General features: G+C 36.9%; 1 protein-coding gene across 6 annotated transcripts in view; it reads left to right on the forward strand.

The window, feature by feature from the left end:
- TFG (trafficking from ER to golgi regulator) overlaps positions 1-17476 on the forward strand; it is a 31093-nt gene that overhangs the window by 10975 nt on the left and 2642 nt on the right. For 2 of the 6 annotated variants that reach the window (XM_043448812.1, XM_043448813.1), the window contains exons 4-7: positions 3509-3655; positions 7234-7401; positions 11180-11320; positions 15667-15765. In XM_043448812.1, the coding sequence (XP_043304747.1) occupies positions 3509-3655; positions 7234-7401; positions 11180-11320; positions 15667-15765 (555 nt within the window). The remainder of the gene's footprint in view (positions 1-3508; positions 3656-7233; positions 7402-11179; positions 11321-15666; positions 15766-17476) is intronic. The other 4 variants (XM_043448814.1, XM_043448815.1, XM_043448816.1 and 1 more) reach the window with 3 other exon arrangements.

Here is a 17476-nt window from a genome sequence, read left to right on the forward strand (position 1 = left end):
GAAATATATGTAAGAATGGAGAGGATGATAGGAATTAAAATATTGTAAAGACCTGGATTATTTGGGAGGGGGATAGTAATTAACTTAGGTTTTTTAAATTGAAGTATGCATTTCTAAAATGTAAGCATGATTATTGAAAGTCGAAATAGCCAGTAAAGGGAAAAGAAGGAAACAAAGGGTACTTGGTTAGCTGAATGGTGAGGAAGGAGGAAAAGAAACAGAGAGAAAACTTAATAAATAGAAAGTAGCACAAAATACTAGCCACAGTACACATAAACGGACTAAACAAACAGAGTTAAAAGACAGACTCTTGTATTGGTTAAACAGAATTTTGTTACATGCTGATTATAAGAGAGATACCAGAAGATTATTGTGCAGAGTTTGAAAGTAAAAGGCTAGATAAGTTTGTAAACAAAACAAAGCTAGTTAGTAATATTAACAGAATTGACTAATTATTAAGTGAAAATTTTATTAGTAATAGTCACTTCATTGTGATAAAAAATAATTCTCTGGGAAGATGTAACAATTCGGAACATTTATACATCATAGCCTTAGATTTTTCTTCAAGGAAAAATTGACAGAAAAAGGAAAAATTTGTAATCATCAGAGAACTGTTAATACTCTTCTCTTCAAAACTGATAGATCAAGCAGCCTCAAAATTTAAGCAAAACAGATACCGGCTTGATCATGTGCATCTAGCAATCAGGACAGGATTCAGTTTTGCTTTAGTGCATTTGGACATTTATAAAAGTTGACCATCTATTAGGTTTTCCAGTGAGTCTCAGTAAATATCAGATAAGGAATATGTTAAAGATCATTTTCTGTGGTTTCATTAGAAACTGTTGGGCAAAAAAGGTAACCCAAACTCCCATATTTTTGCAGATAAAAATATGCTTTTAGGTAACATACCATAGAAGAAGTCATATTAGGAATTAGATTTCTAATTAGTGATGATTTTTACATGACAAAATTTTTAGAGTATGCTAAAGCTAAATACAAAAAGGATAGTGTAAGTCCAGATAACTTAGAAAAAAGAAAATAATAAAAAGCAGAAATGAGCTAGAAGTTGGGGGAATTGATGGGGTCAGTGATTTTGAAAATATATAACTAGCAAACCTCTATTAAGTTTACTTTTTTTAAAAAAAAAGGCACAAGGAAGCAATGTTAGGAATGAAAGGGAGTTTAACCTCAAAGATTAATACATTGCTGTGAAGGAGAATGAGCACCTTGGAGAACAACAGGATGTCAGTAAAAATGTGTTAGAAAGGATTTTTCATAGGGCTTGAGCTTGTGTTAGATGGTTTTGCATAGGGTTGAAGGAATGGGGCTTTGCTCTAGATTGGCTGTTGTCAGGAAGTGGGGGTAGTCCTCTGATAGGTAGTAATCCCATGATTTATGATTTACCTATTAGGTAGTAGTCCTATGATTTATCTTACTAAATCTTATCCAAAAGATATGGGGGGTGAACTGAGGCTAAAGCTTGCAATTGGTAAAATAGTGTCACTCACAATTAGCCAGGGATGTTTGGTCATTTTTGTTGTCTGGTCCATGTTTTTATGTCTGAGTTCTCACATGATTATGGACTGGCTTTCTTTTTTGTTTTGAGCTACATCAGTCCCAAAGTGATCTTTAATGATAGCTGGTGGTGGTCTTTCAGTTCAGTTCAGTCGCTCAGTCATGTCAGACTCTTTGTGACCCCATGAACCGCAGCACACCAGGCCTCCCTGTCCATTACCAACTCCCGGTGCCCACCCAAACCCATGTCCATTGAGTCAGTGATGCCATCCAACCATCTCATCCTCTGCCGTCCCCTTCTCCTCCTGCCCTCAATCTTTCCCAGCATCAGGGTCTTTTCAGATGAGTTAGCCCTTTGCATCAGATGGCCAAAGTATTAGAGTTTCAGCTTCAACATCAGTCCTTCCAATGAACACCCAGGACTGATTTCATTTAGGATGGACTGGTTGGATCTCCTTGCGGTTCAAGGGACTCTCAAAAGTCTTCTCCAATACCACAGTTCAAAAGCATCAATTCTGCTGCGCTCAGCTTTCTTTATAGTCCCAACTCTCATATCCATACATGACCACTGGAAAAACCATAGCCTTGACTAGACGGACCTTTGTTGGCAAAGTAATGTCTCTGCTTTTTAATATGCCATCTAGGTTGGTCATAACTTCCCTTCCAAGGAACAAGCATCTTTTAATTTCATGGCTGCAATCTTGCTTTAAAAAAAAATTTTATAAAATGCAGTTGATGTACTGTTGGTGTGTTCTGAAATTGTTTATGTTCAACAACCTACATGTGAATACCATGCCAGCTTAGAGCAACACAAAAGCCTGTCTTACAGTACAGGGCCAGTTCTTAGCTTTCAGGAGCTCCTTTTCTTCTTTTCAGCTATTAAAGAGAAAACAGTAATACCCAGTAAAAGCCAATAATTGATACAGGTAGGAAATTATATTGAACTTTCTCAGAAATACATAGGTAGTATGTAAAATACTGGTGGATTAGCTTTTAAAAGCTTTTATTGGTTTGATGTTTGAAACATGTTCTACAAAGAATCTCCCGGAACCTTTATTTTCAGGTAGATGTCCTTTTCTAATTTGATGCCTTAGGAATTTGTAAATATGTAAGATATACACACACACATACACATATAAATTGTCAGTATACAAAATGCATAAAAAACTTTAGTTTAAGTTTTGAACTCTTACTTTGAGGTTTTCATTCAGAACTTTGTGTCACTTTTTTATAAATTAATAATCTCAGTGGTGACAGTCTTTGTTGCTGGAAGAAGGATCCTTTTTTTTTTTAGTTAGCTGAAAGTCATTTGGATAAAATGGGTAATTAAATGAGGTAATATTACCCTTTAAAAAAAAGCCCAATGATTATTGAATAATCTCTGACTTTTTCTGGCTTGTGTGCTTATTTTAAAATAACTGCTTTGAAGGACAGTGGTGATGTGAATTTGTAAATTCTGCATGTTTTTAAAAGAGGTTACTTTTTATTTAGGGCAGTTATTTTAGGTAGCTAATTTTTTATTGGGTCAGAAGTAGGCAAGAAGGATAACAGACCTACAGTCATACCTTTAATAAGGTATTTATTGTATTATTTCAAGCTATAAAAGAATTGTGTGAAGTAAAATGAGCCTTTGAAGGTACATAATTTCTATTAAAATATAGTATATTAAAGCTTCTGTAATTATACTTTATTTCACTGTAGTTTAATTCTTTTAATGATATTTTTTCTTTTTTCTTTTTTTTTTTTGGTGGGGCTTATAGGTCATAAGCCATAGGTCATCAGCAAAGACTGGTGAATATTTACTTGTTCCAAAAATAAATTAGCAATGAAAATCCTTTCCTTAAAAAGTTATTTGAATGATATCAATAGGTATCTTGTTTGAGTTCAACTTTTTAAAAAGTTATTTTGATTTTTCCTTGTTACATATAATTCTACTTATATATTTATTCAGGAATATTTCTTAAGTTTAAGAAAATGAATGCTTTTATTCCAGTTAATGGCCAACCAAGACCCCTCGAATCAAGTCAGGTGAAACACCTTCGTCGAGAACTGATAGAACTTCGAAATAAAGTGAATCGCTTACTGGACAGCTTGGAACCACCTGGAGAACCAGGCCCGTCCTCCAGCATTCCTGAAAACGGTAGACCGTGAAGTCATTTTATTCTGATTTATCCTTAAGACTTTTTGCAGATTAAAAAACAAATTCTTCAGCAGGAGTAAAATGGCACGTCCATTGTCATCCTTTCTTGTTTCTGTGTCTGTGCTAATATTCAGTTATTCAATATCTGGTTTCCTAGACCTGGCTGTTCATCAAGATTGTTGTCGTGTTAGTCACTCAGTTGTGTCTGACTCTTTGCGACCCCACGGACTGGAGCCCACCAGCCTCCTCTGTCCGTGGAGTTCTCCAGGCAAGAATGCTGGAGTGGGTTGCCACGCCCTTCTCCAGGGGATCTTCCTGACCCAGGATCGAACCCAGGTCTCCCACATTACAAGCAGATTTACTGTCTGAGCTACCCAGGGAACCTTGTTCATCAAGATTACAGGGAGATTTTATTACACCAATCCTGGATCCCATCACAGACCTGGAGGGTAGGGCTGGGAATCCCACTGTTAATCCCATTGTGCTGTCTGGGTGATTGTTTCACAGGTAGTCTTAGACTCCTGGGTTATGACATAGGTCAATTTTCAAATCCCTTTGACTCTTGAACTCTTTTCAGTGTTACAGTTAATTAATGAACCTTAGGAATGGAAATCATTTCTTGAGTTTTATGTGATATATGAAGTAGTTTCAAGTAAAAGTAATTTTAGATTAGTACATTCAAATGTCGAAATGTTTATCTTAAGCACAGTGTTCATAGTATGCAAAAATTTTTTTCCCCATTTACAGATGACTACTATTTATGTTATAATAAATATGACATACTGTTTATGTTATATTATGACAAATTTGGAACTGAAAGTAGTTTGGGGACCAAATATTAAATGTAGACTGGAATTTAAATATGGCTTGAAAGTAGATTTTAAAAAACTTGCCTTCTCAACTTTTAATATTCTTAGATGTTGCACTTTAAAAATATACACTTTTTAAAAATCACTTTTGTGTTTGTGTGTAAGTTTCACAGGTTTAAAACTGTCTATATAGTGAAATAGTATTTTATAGATTTTGGATTACTGGTTATAAAGGGCTTAATAGAAGATGACTTTGTGGGAAAGTAACATTGTATAATCTCTTGCAACCTTTAGGTTCTGAAATACTCTAAATTTTGGAGTTTAATTTATAGTTATAGTTTAAATAAAGATGCCTTTCTCAATCATTTTCTGCTTTCTCCAGCCATATGGAATTGTGTTAATGGTAGATGACCTGATAAATATTGGGTGATTGATTAGTAATTTCTAGTTCCACCTCTAGATTTCAGAATATATTAAAAAGACTTGCTGAGGTACAATGAAATCTTTCCAGCCTCTTTATGATAAACCCTTTGTATTCAGGTCAAAGCACATTGCCTTTTCTTGACCTGTCTCTCCACACAAAAATCAAAACCTTGGCCATTTTCCCAGAAGAAATCATAGATGTCGATATAACAACACTTGCATATAATTTTAGGGGCTTGAAGCATCTGTAGAGTATTATGAAACTTAGATCAAAATTCAGTAAGTAGAGCCAGTACTGGGTAGAAATTACCTATAGATTTACAAGCTTTTTGGTTTTGGTGAAACAGCCTTTCTGTTCATTACTTCTTGCTACATACTGCTTTTCTTTATGAGTTTATTTCCATGCGTTCATATGTTTTATTGTTCATCTCTCACCTGTGTTAATGAAAGAGATGTTAAAAATTGGCTTCTCCTCTGCATGTTGGGAATTATATCATATGTTGTTTCTTTATGTGGCCATCCTTCTAGTCATTGTGTCGTGAGTTGCCTAATGAACTGAATATGACATTCTGTGTTTTATTCTTATAGACAGTTGTAGCTTATTTTTTTGATTGCTCTCCTGTACTTAGAAAGATTGCTTAACTCTTGACCCTCCTTTCTTTTATGAAGTTTCCTAAGCTTCTAAGCTGTTAGAACATATTCTGATTTAATAATCTTCTCAAGGGGGGAGAAAAGAAACAAAAACATAAAATAAGCTGCATCAGAAACTTTCAGAAACATCAGAACGTCTAGCTCACCAGAAAAAACGACTACCAGTCAGCTGTCAGAGCTCTTCAGAATCCTGTGGCTTGCCCTCACCCAGAACATGCAGCTACCTATGTCCTTCAGCGTCTACTTCTGTAGTGGGCTTGCTGGACAGGTGCTTTCCTCCGTGAGTCAGATGATGTGTGGGTCACCTTAAATACTGGACTGACCTGTTGAAGTATCTCTGCAGTAGCTACTGGAGCAGATAGTAGGCTAGTGGATATATATTGTGTTTCCTGATGAATTTAGTTTGCCATAAGTGGAAGGATGCATAGGTATTGAAAGATAGCAGTGTGAAGGGAAATAATCCTAAAATTGGTGTGATATGCTCTTGGGATATGGTCTTAGAATTGAAGGAGGGAAGTTGGTGAGGAAGATGGATGACTGGCAGGCATTTTAAAGGAGTACTTATAAAAGTTTTCCTACCGAGATTTAGGAGATACTGTTCTAACTAGAGGAATGATAAGAATAAAAGAGCTGCAAGCCCGTGTGTACTTACAGTCCACTTGGTTCATAACATTTTTTCACAAGATCAATTTTGGTCGTGATCACAGAGATGATCTAATGCTCATTTACTTGGTTGGTAACAGAAAGGAATTGATAACATAAGTTACTTCAGTAAATGGTTAGCAGTTTTCTTTTTGTTTACTCGTTTAGTTTGTTTTGTTTGTAATTTTTTTTTAATATTGCAAGTTTCTATTTATAAAATGTACGTTATTCTTCAATCTTTTCTTTCACAAGGTAGTAGTATAAATGTGTATTTAGAACCTTAGTATCCTTAGAAGAAAAGTGGGTGGTTTAAAATTTTTCCTGCTCACAATGTTTAAAATTCTACTTTTCAAAATATTTTATTATGGAAAAATTTTAATATGTACGAAAGTAGGCATAATAGTATAATGAATCCCATGAACCCTCACAGCTTCACCAGTTATCAACTCACAGTATCATATCATCTATACTCACACGTTTCCACCCCTCCCATGTTGTTTTGAGTAAATTTCAGACACACATCTTTTATCTGTAATAAGTATTTTAAAGAAAGACATAGTAAATTAAAATATGTGTTGGCTTGAGGTTTCCATGTACCAATAGATAAGTAGAAGTAAAGCATAAAAGTTGATAATCATAACTTTAGTTAAAAAGCTTTTTATCCTTTTAGAAAATAAAGCATTAGTGCAAAATATGTGTCTGATACTAGGATATATGTCATAGGACTCCAGAAAGAAGGGTAAAATATTTCTCTGTGTAAAGATGCTTGTATTTTTTTTTTCTTATCTGATAATTCTTAGGGAAGTACATAGATATAATTTTTTATAAAAGGTATTACTTATCTTGCATTTCTTTTTGACCTCACCCCCTATTTTACAAAAAAAAAAAAAGTATAAATAGGAACAAAGAAGAAAGGAAAATTATAATCCTGTACTCAGAGATACCCTCACCATTCCAGACTTTATGCACATATGTATTTCGCTATCATGTATTTTTTAGGCCTTATTGAATATAGATAAAATAGAAACAAGTTTTTGCTTATTTCTTTTATAGATACTGTGGATGGTAGGGAAGAAAAGCCTGCTGCTGCTGATTCTTCTGGTAAACAGTCTACTCAGGTTATGGCAGCAAGTATGTCAGCTTTTGATCCTTTAAAAAACCAAGATGAAATCAATAAAAATGTCATGTCGGCGTTTGGCTTAACAGATGATCAGGTTTCAGGTAAGTTAGTGCCTTCCTCACATCCCTTATTCTCCCTCTCCTTCCATTCTTCCCCTTCCTTCTTTAATAGACGATAACTTGCAAATGGTGAAGTGCTCAAATCTTAAGGGCTCATCTTAGTAAGTCTTTACGTATATATACACTTATGTAAAACACCAACAAGATCAAGAGGCAGATGATTTCCAGCTCCCTGCAAAGCTTTCTCATGCCCTCTCCCAGTCAGTAGAATGCTCCTCTTTAATGAATAACCCCTGATTGGTTCAAGTAAATTTTATCAAAAATAGAATTCAGAGGGTTTCCTTTTTTAAAAATATGAATCATTTTAGAATCTTATTTCAGATTTCTTGCTGGACTTAGATTATGTTTGATGGCTTAGTCTCTCTTCTGATCTTAAATTGGGGAAATTTAACTTTAAATGTAGAGTTCTGGACAGTTTAGTGTAGAAAGTGCTTTTATTTGAATGTTTTTAACCTTAAAACAGTGTCTTTACTGTGCTTTCTTTGTATATTTTGGGCATCATTTCTTTCTTTCTTTTTTTTGGGGGGGGGGGCATCATTTATTCAACATTTTTTCTGCTTTTCCTCTTTTGGGATTCCTATTACACATCCACTGGGGAGCGTGATACTATCCCATGGGTTTCTGAGGTTCCTTTTCTTCACTCTTTTTTCTCTGTGTTCTTCTGATTGAATGATTCCTGTTGATCTCTTTTCAAGTTCACTAGTGTTTTTCCTTCCATTGTCAATCTGCTGTTAAACCCTTCTAGTGAGTTTTCCCTTTCATTTATTGTGCTTTCAGCTTTAGAATTTCCATTTGGTTCTTTTTATAGTTTTAATTTTTTTTCTGTTAAGATCCCTTGCCTTTTCATTCATTAATATTGTGTCAGTTAATCGCTCAGTCGTATCTGACTCTGTGAACCCACCGGGCTCCTCTGTTCATGGAATTCCCCAGGCAAGAATAGTGAACTGGGTGGGCATTCCCTTCTCCAGGGGATCTTCCTGACCCAGGGATCAAACCTGGGTCTCCTGCATTGCAGGCAGATCTTTACCATCTGAGACACCAAGGAAGCCCTTAGTCAGGTGGTTAAGATTGTGTTTCTGTTCCATTTATTAAGGTATTTTTGTCTTAGAGTCTTGTGAGGGTTTTTGTTACTGTTGCTCTAACACTCACTCACACCACTCCTTTTTTCACCCAGAGTGAAGCCCCTGGCAGCTCTGCTCAGCGCTTTCAGCTCCAGATGCTGCTTTTTATTCTGTGCCCTCTTGGTGTCACCCTCTCCCCACCTAATTCTATGGTCAGCTGGGGCTTTGGAGCTTATATTCAGATTTTAGATCTCATTTCTTCTCATTCCTTCCTCAGTGGCTTTTCCTCAGATTTCTAGCTATGTAGCCGACCATGAAAGTAACACTGGTTTTCTGCAGCTGAAGCTGCGGAGATCACGGTTTGCTGTTTACCCACTGTAATTCCATGGAGGTAAACTCTTTCCTGGTGTTTGCTAACATTTATTTGGCTGACTTCCAATAATTTGAAGTAGTTGTTTTCTTCTTTTTTGACCAGGGTTTTAAATTGTTATTTTTGGGAGGTTTTACCTGATCACTCTACTTTGTCGCTATCAGTAACTGGAAAGATAGGATTTTTCTATTAACTTTCTTTTTCTTTGAGATTTTTATGGGGTTATTTATCAAAGAGAATTATGTAACATTCTGGAAAAGACAAATACTTGTATATCATGTATGTTGTTGGCAAAAGAAGATGTCAGATAAGTGGTCTATCTGAAAAACAGAAACTTTTGTAGATTAACTGAAACACAAGTTAATATTACAGCTTCTTAATACATAAGACTTCAAGATATGCCAAGTAGAGGGAGTAAATAGTTATATACGAGGTTAGGCTTAAAAGTTTAATGAAGAATATAGTATAGACCAGAATAATATGATCACTATGATTAATACTGTATTTGAAGACCATTTTTCTAGTAGCTCTGTATGTTGAATCGAAGTAGGAAAAACCGCACACATAGAAAATGCCAGGATACTTTGTAGTTACTTGGGTTATGTGAAAAACCCAGCAGCAGTAGTGAATGTAGACTTGGGAAGGAGGGATAAAGCATTAACGATAGGATAAGCAACAGTAATAGCTTACCTGCAGGGAGAAAAGAGGAATTGAAGTAATGTTTTTTAGAATAATAACATAGTCTTTTTGTTATCTGTGTTACCCTTCTGAGGGATGTGTGTGTATTGGTCTACATGTAGATAAACATCAGTGAAATGGCGGTGCACAGGAGTGACCACACATCTCACTCTGGCACTCATTGGTTTCTCTTGCATGGCCACTACCATTATCCTAGTTTAGGTTCTCATGAATACCCGAACTGTCTGCTTCCAACTGTACGCCTAACACAGTGCTAGGAAGTCTTGGGATAGACCAGTGCAAAGGATAGAGGTTTGGCCTCAGGGAAATTAGTCTGCTACTAATAACAAGTACTTACGTAGAGTTTTTTAGGTGGTAATCACTTTTATAAGTTCTTGTTATATAATCACTTTTAGATTTTCATTTAAAATATACTTTAGATTAGCCATATTGATATATTTAACATATTTTAATAATGTTTTAATGTTTATTTTTAATATATATTTTTGTTGAGGTATAGCTGATGCTACAATATTATATAAAGTTTCAGATGTTCAACATAGTGATTTACAATTTTTAAAGGTTATGTTTCATTTATAGTTATTATAGAATATTGGCTATATTTTCTGTGATGTATAATATATTCTTATAGCTTACTTATTGTATATATAGTAGTGTAACCTTATGAAGTAGGAATTAGTATTGCTTTGGTTACAGATGAAGCACAGAAAGAGATCAGGTAGCAAGCCTGGATTTAGAGCTGCTAAGTGGCGGCATTGGGATTTGAACCTAGGCAGTCTGGCTCCCAAACCAGTGCTTCCAACCGTACTGTTCTGTGTTGCACAAACAAAAAGAACTTAGAGAAGCAGATTTATGTCTTCAGAATGTCTTTTTTGCTCATTATAGTATTAGAACTACAGCAGATTCTCTCCATTTACTTCTTTAAAGAATTTTGAGTGGTTCAATGTATATATTAAGAGGTAGACTTTGTGAGACAGAATCAGAAAGGTGCCTGGCCAAAAGAACTCCTAGTCTAAGAGGGAAGACTTTTCTGTTTAGAAATGCAGTCAAGTCCTAATAGAAGTATACTCTATAGAAGTTCACAAGTGGAGAAAAGTATTTATGAGTGAAGAAGGCTCACTAGAAGTGTGGAGGACTATTTAAGGAATGTTTTAGATAATGTAAAACTGGAACTGTGGAGGGAATGGCAATTAATGATCACTTGGGGGAATGAATAGGAGCCTATGAGAAAAGGAATTGTGAGAAATGTTTGGAGCCTTAAAGATCAAACTAGAGGGTTGAACTTCATTTAGGGGCAGTGGAGACCCACTGAAGGATGAAATGATACTTTTGGTTGATCTACAACTAGATTGTACAAAGGGGTGGATATTTTGTAGTGCAGAGGTGAGTTTAGACTCAGGAATGTAGCACTCCACTCTATAGGGAAGGATTTCCAGTCGTAGCTTTGGATTCTTGTGGGATCAGAGCAAAGGAAAAAAGTATATATACACACATCAGTGTAGAAGGCTGCCTTTGGGCTACGCTTCTTCTGTGGCACTTTACTTTTAGTCTCTTAACCAAGCTTACTAACTGAGCTTGTTGGGGACAGATCTTGTATGAGAGACTGAGCTGACCTTTCATGACCACCCAGGGCCTCCCAGTGCTCCTGCAGAAGACCGGTCAGGAACGCCCGACAGCATTGCTTCCTCCTCCTCCGCAGCTCACCCGCCGGGAGTTCAGCCGCAGCAGCCGCCGTATACAGGAGCTCAGGCTCAAGCAGGTCAGAGTGAAGGTAAAATAGAGCTTAGAGCACACGCGTGGAAAGGTACACGTGCAGAAATGTTTATTAGGGCATTTCTGGTAATGGTGAAAAGCTTACATGTTTGTTCATGCTGTGAACACAATTGGCAATATTTTTGACCTACTGACATAGTATGCTTTCGGGTTAAAAAACTGAGTAAACAATGTCAGGTATGCTTCTGAATATTAAAAAGAAAAAAACCCCTAAAAAAGTATAAGGCATAATTTTTAGGTTCTATTTTATTTCCTTCTCCCTTCCCCTCTTGCAACTGTGTATTATTTTTGTAATTTAAGAAGATTTAAAAAGCAAAGGTTAAGCATAACGTTAGTTTTTTTTTTGAAAGATAAATAGCCTTTTATATTTTTATGCAGTTAGCAATAAGCCTTTTATAGAAAAAGCAGTATATTTTAAATCAGACTTTTTCCTCTCTAAATCTCATGTCCTCAGATGAGCAGTTTAATCTCTCTGGGTTTTGATACTCTCCCACACTGTAAATTGCGAAAAGTGGACCGAATCAGTGGTTTTCAGAGAATGTCTTTAGTCCTAAATGAAACAGAATGTTAAAAAAAACCTCAGTCGTTAAACAAGTAAGGGGGTCATTGCTGTTGTTGAAGGAGATTGCAAGCTCAGAACAGCAGGCCTCATTGAAACCCTTGGAGCGCTGCAGAACACGCCCTCAGGCTTACTCATTTAGGGTTCCTTCTAAATGTTCAGATAGTCTTTCTTTCAATTGCTTCTGCATATAAGGCCTTTTAAAGCCTCATATTTTACTTTAAAAGTCACCAGGTGGTGCTCTATCTGTATAAAGGGGTCAGGTAGTGTGACAGGATGTAGTTCAGCACCAGAAGCAAGTGACTAAGTTTACCAGTCAAGTTACATAAATCTCCCCAAACAGCCTTAAATGAAGGGGCACTTTTGTAATAGATTCCTAATTATTCTGGGTACTTTTAGATTTTTCCTGTTGGACGAATGGTAGTGGGGACTTTTTCAAATTAGGGGTCTCCCAAGGTTCATTTTTCATTTAATTAAATGAATTTCATTTAAATTGTTCATTTAATTATATGTCTTAAGTCTTTTATTTTTTTAAATAGCTGTCAACCCTACATGTTTCTAAAGTCAAAACTATGTATGTGAACATGCTGTATAACAGTTTATGCTAAAACATAGATACTTAAAATGGCAAAAAATTATTATCTCACAGTTTCAGAATCAAGGATCTGGGAGAAGCCTCAGTTCTGTTCAGTTCAGTTGCTCAGTCATGTCCGACTCTTTGCGACCCCGTGAATCACAGCACGCCAGGCCTCCCTGTCCATCACCAACTCCCGGAGTTTACTCAAACTCATGCCCGTCGAGTCGGTGATGCCATCCAACCATCTCATCCTCTGTCGTCCCCTTTTCCTCCTGCCCCCACTCCCTCCCAGCATCAGGGTCTTTTCCAATGAGTCAACTCTTTGCATGAGGTGGCCAAAGTATTGGAGTTTCAGCTTCAGCATCAGTCCTTCCAATGAACACCCAGGACTGAGCTCCTTTAGGATGGACTGGTTGGATCTCCTTGCAGTCCAAGGGACTCTCAAGAGTCTTCTCCAACACCACAGTTCAAAACCATCAATTTTTCGGTGCTCAGCTTTCTTCACAGTCCAGGGAGAAGCTTAGCTTGAAGGTTTTGGTTAAGGGTTTCTAGTGAGGTTACAGTCATCTGAGGCTTAATTTGAACTGAAGAATTCATATCTTAAGAAGACTCCTTCATATGGTTGTTGGCAAGAGACTTCCATTTCCTCACCAAATGGATCTCATGGGCTGCCTAGGTGACTTCGTGACATGGGAACTTCCACCAGAGCCAGTGGTCAAGACAGAGTAAAAGGAGATGGCTGTCTTTCACTACTTGTCCTCAGAAATGTCAACATCATTTTTTATATTCTAATGGCATATGTTGTTCTGTTGCCCAGTCATGTCCGACTCTTTGTGACCCCATGAACTTCAGCATGCCAGGTACTAATGGTATATAGGTCAGCCCGATTCAATGTGAGGGGACTACACATGAGAATGAATACACATGTATTTATTGCTTGTTGTTTGCTAATTTTTTGTATTATGGAGTTAATCTTTCTAATTTCTAAAAATATGAGGATGCCAACCCGTTATCTTATACTATACCTGTGCAGGAGTCATTGAGGGTCATCACAGAGGCTGACTACCAATCTGTGTCACAAATATAGTCCCAGAAGCCTCACCATTACTCTTTGCTTCATCCTATTCTCTTTCTCCTAGGTAATATGTTTTATTGCTTTTACTTTTTTCTACCATCGATTCTGAAAAACAATGCAAAAAAATTCCCTCAAATCATAGCTTACTGTGAACTATGTTGGCACCTTGCTTTTTCACTTACTATACTCTGTAGCTCTCTCCTTCAATTAGGTCAAGTTATTCCTCCTCATTTACAACTGAACACAGAATTCTTAATTTTCAGAATACTGTGATAGAGCATGAGAGTCCCGTTTTGGACTTGAAGGAAGTGTGTTTAAAATAAGTAAGAGAAATACTTTGTTGAGACAGTGTTTAATCCCAGGGGTGGCATTTTCACACGGAGTTTAATCCCAGGGGTGGCTTTCATCACAAAATGAAGAAAAAATGGAGCACTGGCTTCAGGAAGAGTTGTAGTACCTGTCATTTTTCATTGAGGAAAACAATTTGACTTAAAATTTTGAGTTGGGAGTTTCTTGGGCTCCTTGGCAGCAGTCTACTACATGAAGCTTTAATCTCAGACTTTTTAATGATACGTAAGTTAACGTTTGTATTAAATGAGATAGCATGTATAAAACTCCTTAAATAGCCATCTAGACTTACACCTGGGTTTTGGTGATGGTCCTTACTAGCTATGATGCATAGACCCCAGGTAAGTTGCTTATTCTTTTTTGTACCTGAAATAGGGACTGCTAATGAGGTTGACTTTTTCCCCTTCATATAGTCATTGTATGATCTTTGCTCATTTTTGTATTGTAGAGTTAATCCTTCTATTTTCTAAGAATTAGAACCCATTGTCAAATGCTACATGTATTTCCCCCCCTTTATCATATTTCTGTATCAGATCCTTGTCACTTCTGTTCCAAAATTTAGTTTTGAGATACAATCTAGGATTAAGGCAGTATCTTCTAAAAGGTGGTTAACATCTGTAGTATTTTTTATGTAGTCTATAAATCTTCAAGTGTTAAAGTGTTAAACTTCTTGTCGGTTTCTGTATTTGGGAAGAGCATTAATAGCTTAAAAATAAGCAAAATTTTCTTTTTCTGAAAAACTTTTGTTTGCAGGAGAGTTGCTTCACAGTGCTGTGGTAGTTTCTGTTGGAGGGCTGTGTCGATCAGCTATGCGCATGTGTGTCCCCCTCCCTATAAGCCCATCCCTGCCTCCCGGTCGTCGCAGCGCTGCCCTGGGCTCCCCGGGTCCTGCCCAGCTTCCCACCAGCAGCGCTGCTCGTGGTGGGGCGTGTGTGTCAGTGTATGCACTGCTCTTTCGTTTTATTCCTGTCATGAAAGCATAGCAGTGCTTGCTAGGAAATAAGCCAGCTGTCAACAGGGGCATAACGTATTTAGTGCAGCAGTACATAAGACTGGACACCCAGTCCAGTAAAGTGGGTTCCGTCTCGAGATTTCAGCCCGTGAGAACTAGCTATTTCCTGCGCCTCGGTGTGAATGGCACTGGATAATGCATTGACTTTTAGTCGCTGTCTTTTTCTGCTCAAAGTATACTATTTACCTGTAGTCTTTTGATTAACAGCAGGTAATTTGAATATTTTTAAAGTATCAGCAACATAAAGTTGTTTTAAAGATTTAAATACTAGCGAGGTTTTTAAAAAATTTAAGTGCTAGCTAGATATTACAGCAAGTTTTATTGCTGCTCAAGGCATTAGATCTAGCTAAATCCACCATTGGAACAACTGTAAAATGGTAGAGAGGATAAAGATGTGAACCAGTAAATCCTTACATGTTTGGAAATCACAGCAGCTATTCATGCTATTTGTCCCTTTTTTCACATTTTTCTTTATTGATTTTTACTGAACATTAGTAGTGCATATCTTTTGGCGGTTGAGTTTGAAAACCTTTGTTTTTCTGGAGTTTCTGAAGTAACCACTCGCTATTTGATGTCAGTCAGAGTTCTCCACAGTTCATCCACAGCAGAGTCGCCACACTTGTTCAATTGTTCCTTGTTCTCTTCATAGACAGTTAGCGAGGAACAGACACGTTCTGTGTCTTCGATTGTGTGTGAATGGGGGGGGATTAAAGGCGCCTTAAAGAGGTTTCTCTTCTGCCGAGTGAACCCGCCTCTCTGCCGTCCCCCCGCAGGCCAGATGTACCAGCAGTACGCGCAGCAGCCGGCCTACGGCGCCCAGCAGCCCCAGGCGCCCCCGCAGGCGCCGCAGCAGTACGGCGTTCAGTACTCAGGTGAGCGGGCGCCCAGGGAGAGCTGTGTCTCTGTTCACGAACCTTAAGTCCCTTCCTCCCGTTTCCTTGCTTGTTAGAGTAAGTATGAAGTGTTTATTTTTTAGGGGGGGATAACATTTGTGTCATTTATTTATAAATATTTTACATAGAAATTTTAACTGTAAATCACCATTTCAGTTCCAGTGGGCGGGTATAAAACACAGTCACAGTAGATGATTCAGTAATGACCTGTAGTATAAAAAGTTTTTAATACAAAATTATCTCCACTCATGTGATCAGCTTACCTGCTTGGTGATGTGGAGCTACAAAAATGCACAGTTTTTTCCTCTTTTTTGCAACACATTATCCCAGTGTACTCCAGTACCTGGAAAAACACTATTTAACAGTTGCCTCGTATGTAAAAAGAGGTGATCTTATTAAATAAGAGCCAAATTAAGCTGCATAGGTTTTTAAATCTCCCAGAAGTATGTAGCAATACTAAAAACAATCCATGAAAGTAGAATGGTTTGAAATGTAACTCAGACAACTAAGAACATAAAAATCTCTCAGCATAGCTTGGAATATTATAATTCAAATAATTATAATTTGGGTAATTTTTACTTTTGTTATATGAGAATTTATGTTCAATCTTGTTTTATAGTAAAATATTTAAGTATCAATTTCAACTGTAATTTTAAAAAATTAGATTACAATACAAAAATGAGCTATGAACACACAATAAATTACATGGGGGGAAGTTAGCCTCATTATCAGTCCCTATTTCAGGTACAGAAAGATTAAGCAACTTACCTTGGGTCAGTACGTCACAGCTAGTAGGAACCGTCATTGGAAGCCAGGCATAACTCTAGAGCATTAGTTTAAAAGGAGTTGTGTACACGTTCTTATTTAATATAAATATTAACTTAGATATCATTGAAAAGTCTGAGATTAAATCTCCACATAGTAGACTTTGTCAGTGAGCCAAAGGAACTCCCACTCAAAAAAGTCTAAAAACCATGTTCCTCAATAGAGAATGACAGGGCACAACTATGCTTAAAGCCAGTACATCACTCTGTTATTTTTTATTTTTCTAATCTACTTGAAACTCATTGTGAAAACGTCACCGCTTGAGTTAAAAGTTTTAGAGACCCTGTGGTCCCCAAAGCCTAGAATATTTATTATCTGGTCCTTTACAGAAAAACATTTGCTGACTCCCTGAATTAGACCATAAAATTCTACCATTGTAGTTTGACATATTTTAACACAAAGCGATTTTTATTTGGATTGGATTTGCTGTAGAGTGACTTAACCTGTAGCTGCTAGTTTTTATGTAAACTAGGTGGAATGAATTTAAACTTGGACTATAATATTGGGGGAAGGTTATTTTCAGAATGCAGTCTTTTAGGGAAAATCTATTAAAAATTATATATTGGCAATTTGTAGAAATAAGTTTTTTTCACTCTATTGTCTAATCCTGGCAATTTCCATCTTCACTATGCTTCAGATCAGAATCACCTGGAGAGGTGTTTCTTGAAACTTACAGGTGCCTGAGCGCTACTCCCAGAGATCTTGTTTTATTTGGTCGAGGGTGGGGTTCAGGCATTGGTATCTTAAATGCTTTGCAGGTCATTCTAAAGTGTAGTGAGAATTGGGAGCCACTGATCTTGTCTTACCCACTCATTTTGTAAATGAGGCAACTAGGGTCCAAAGAGTTGTGATGCATTGAAGGACA

Source organism: Cervus canadensis, chromosome 27, assembly GCF_019320065.1.
Source record: "Cervus canadensis isolate Bull #8, Minnesota chromosome 27, ASM1932006v1, whole genome shotgun sequence".
NCBI classification, from domain to species: domain Eukaryota; kingdom Metazoa; phylum Chordata; class Mammalia; order Artiodactyla; family Cervidae; genus Cervus; species Cervus canadensis.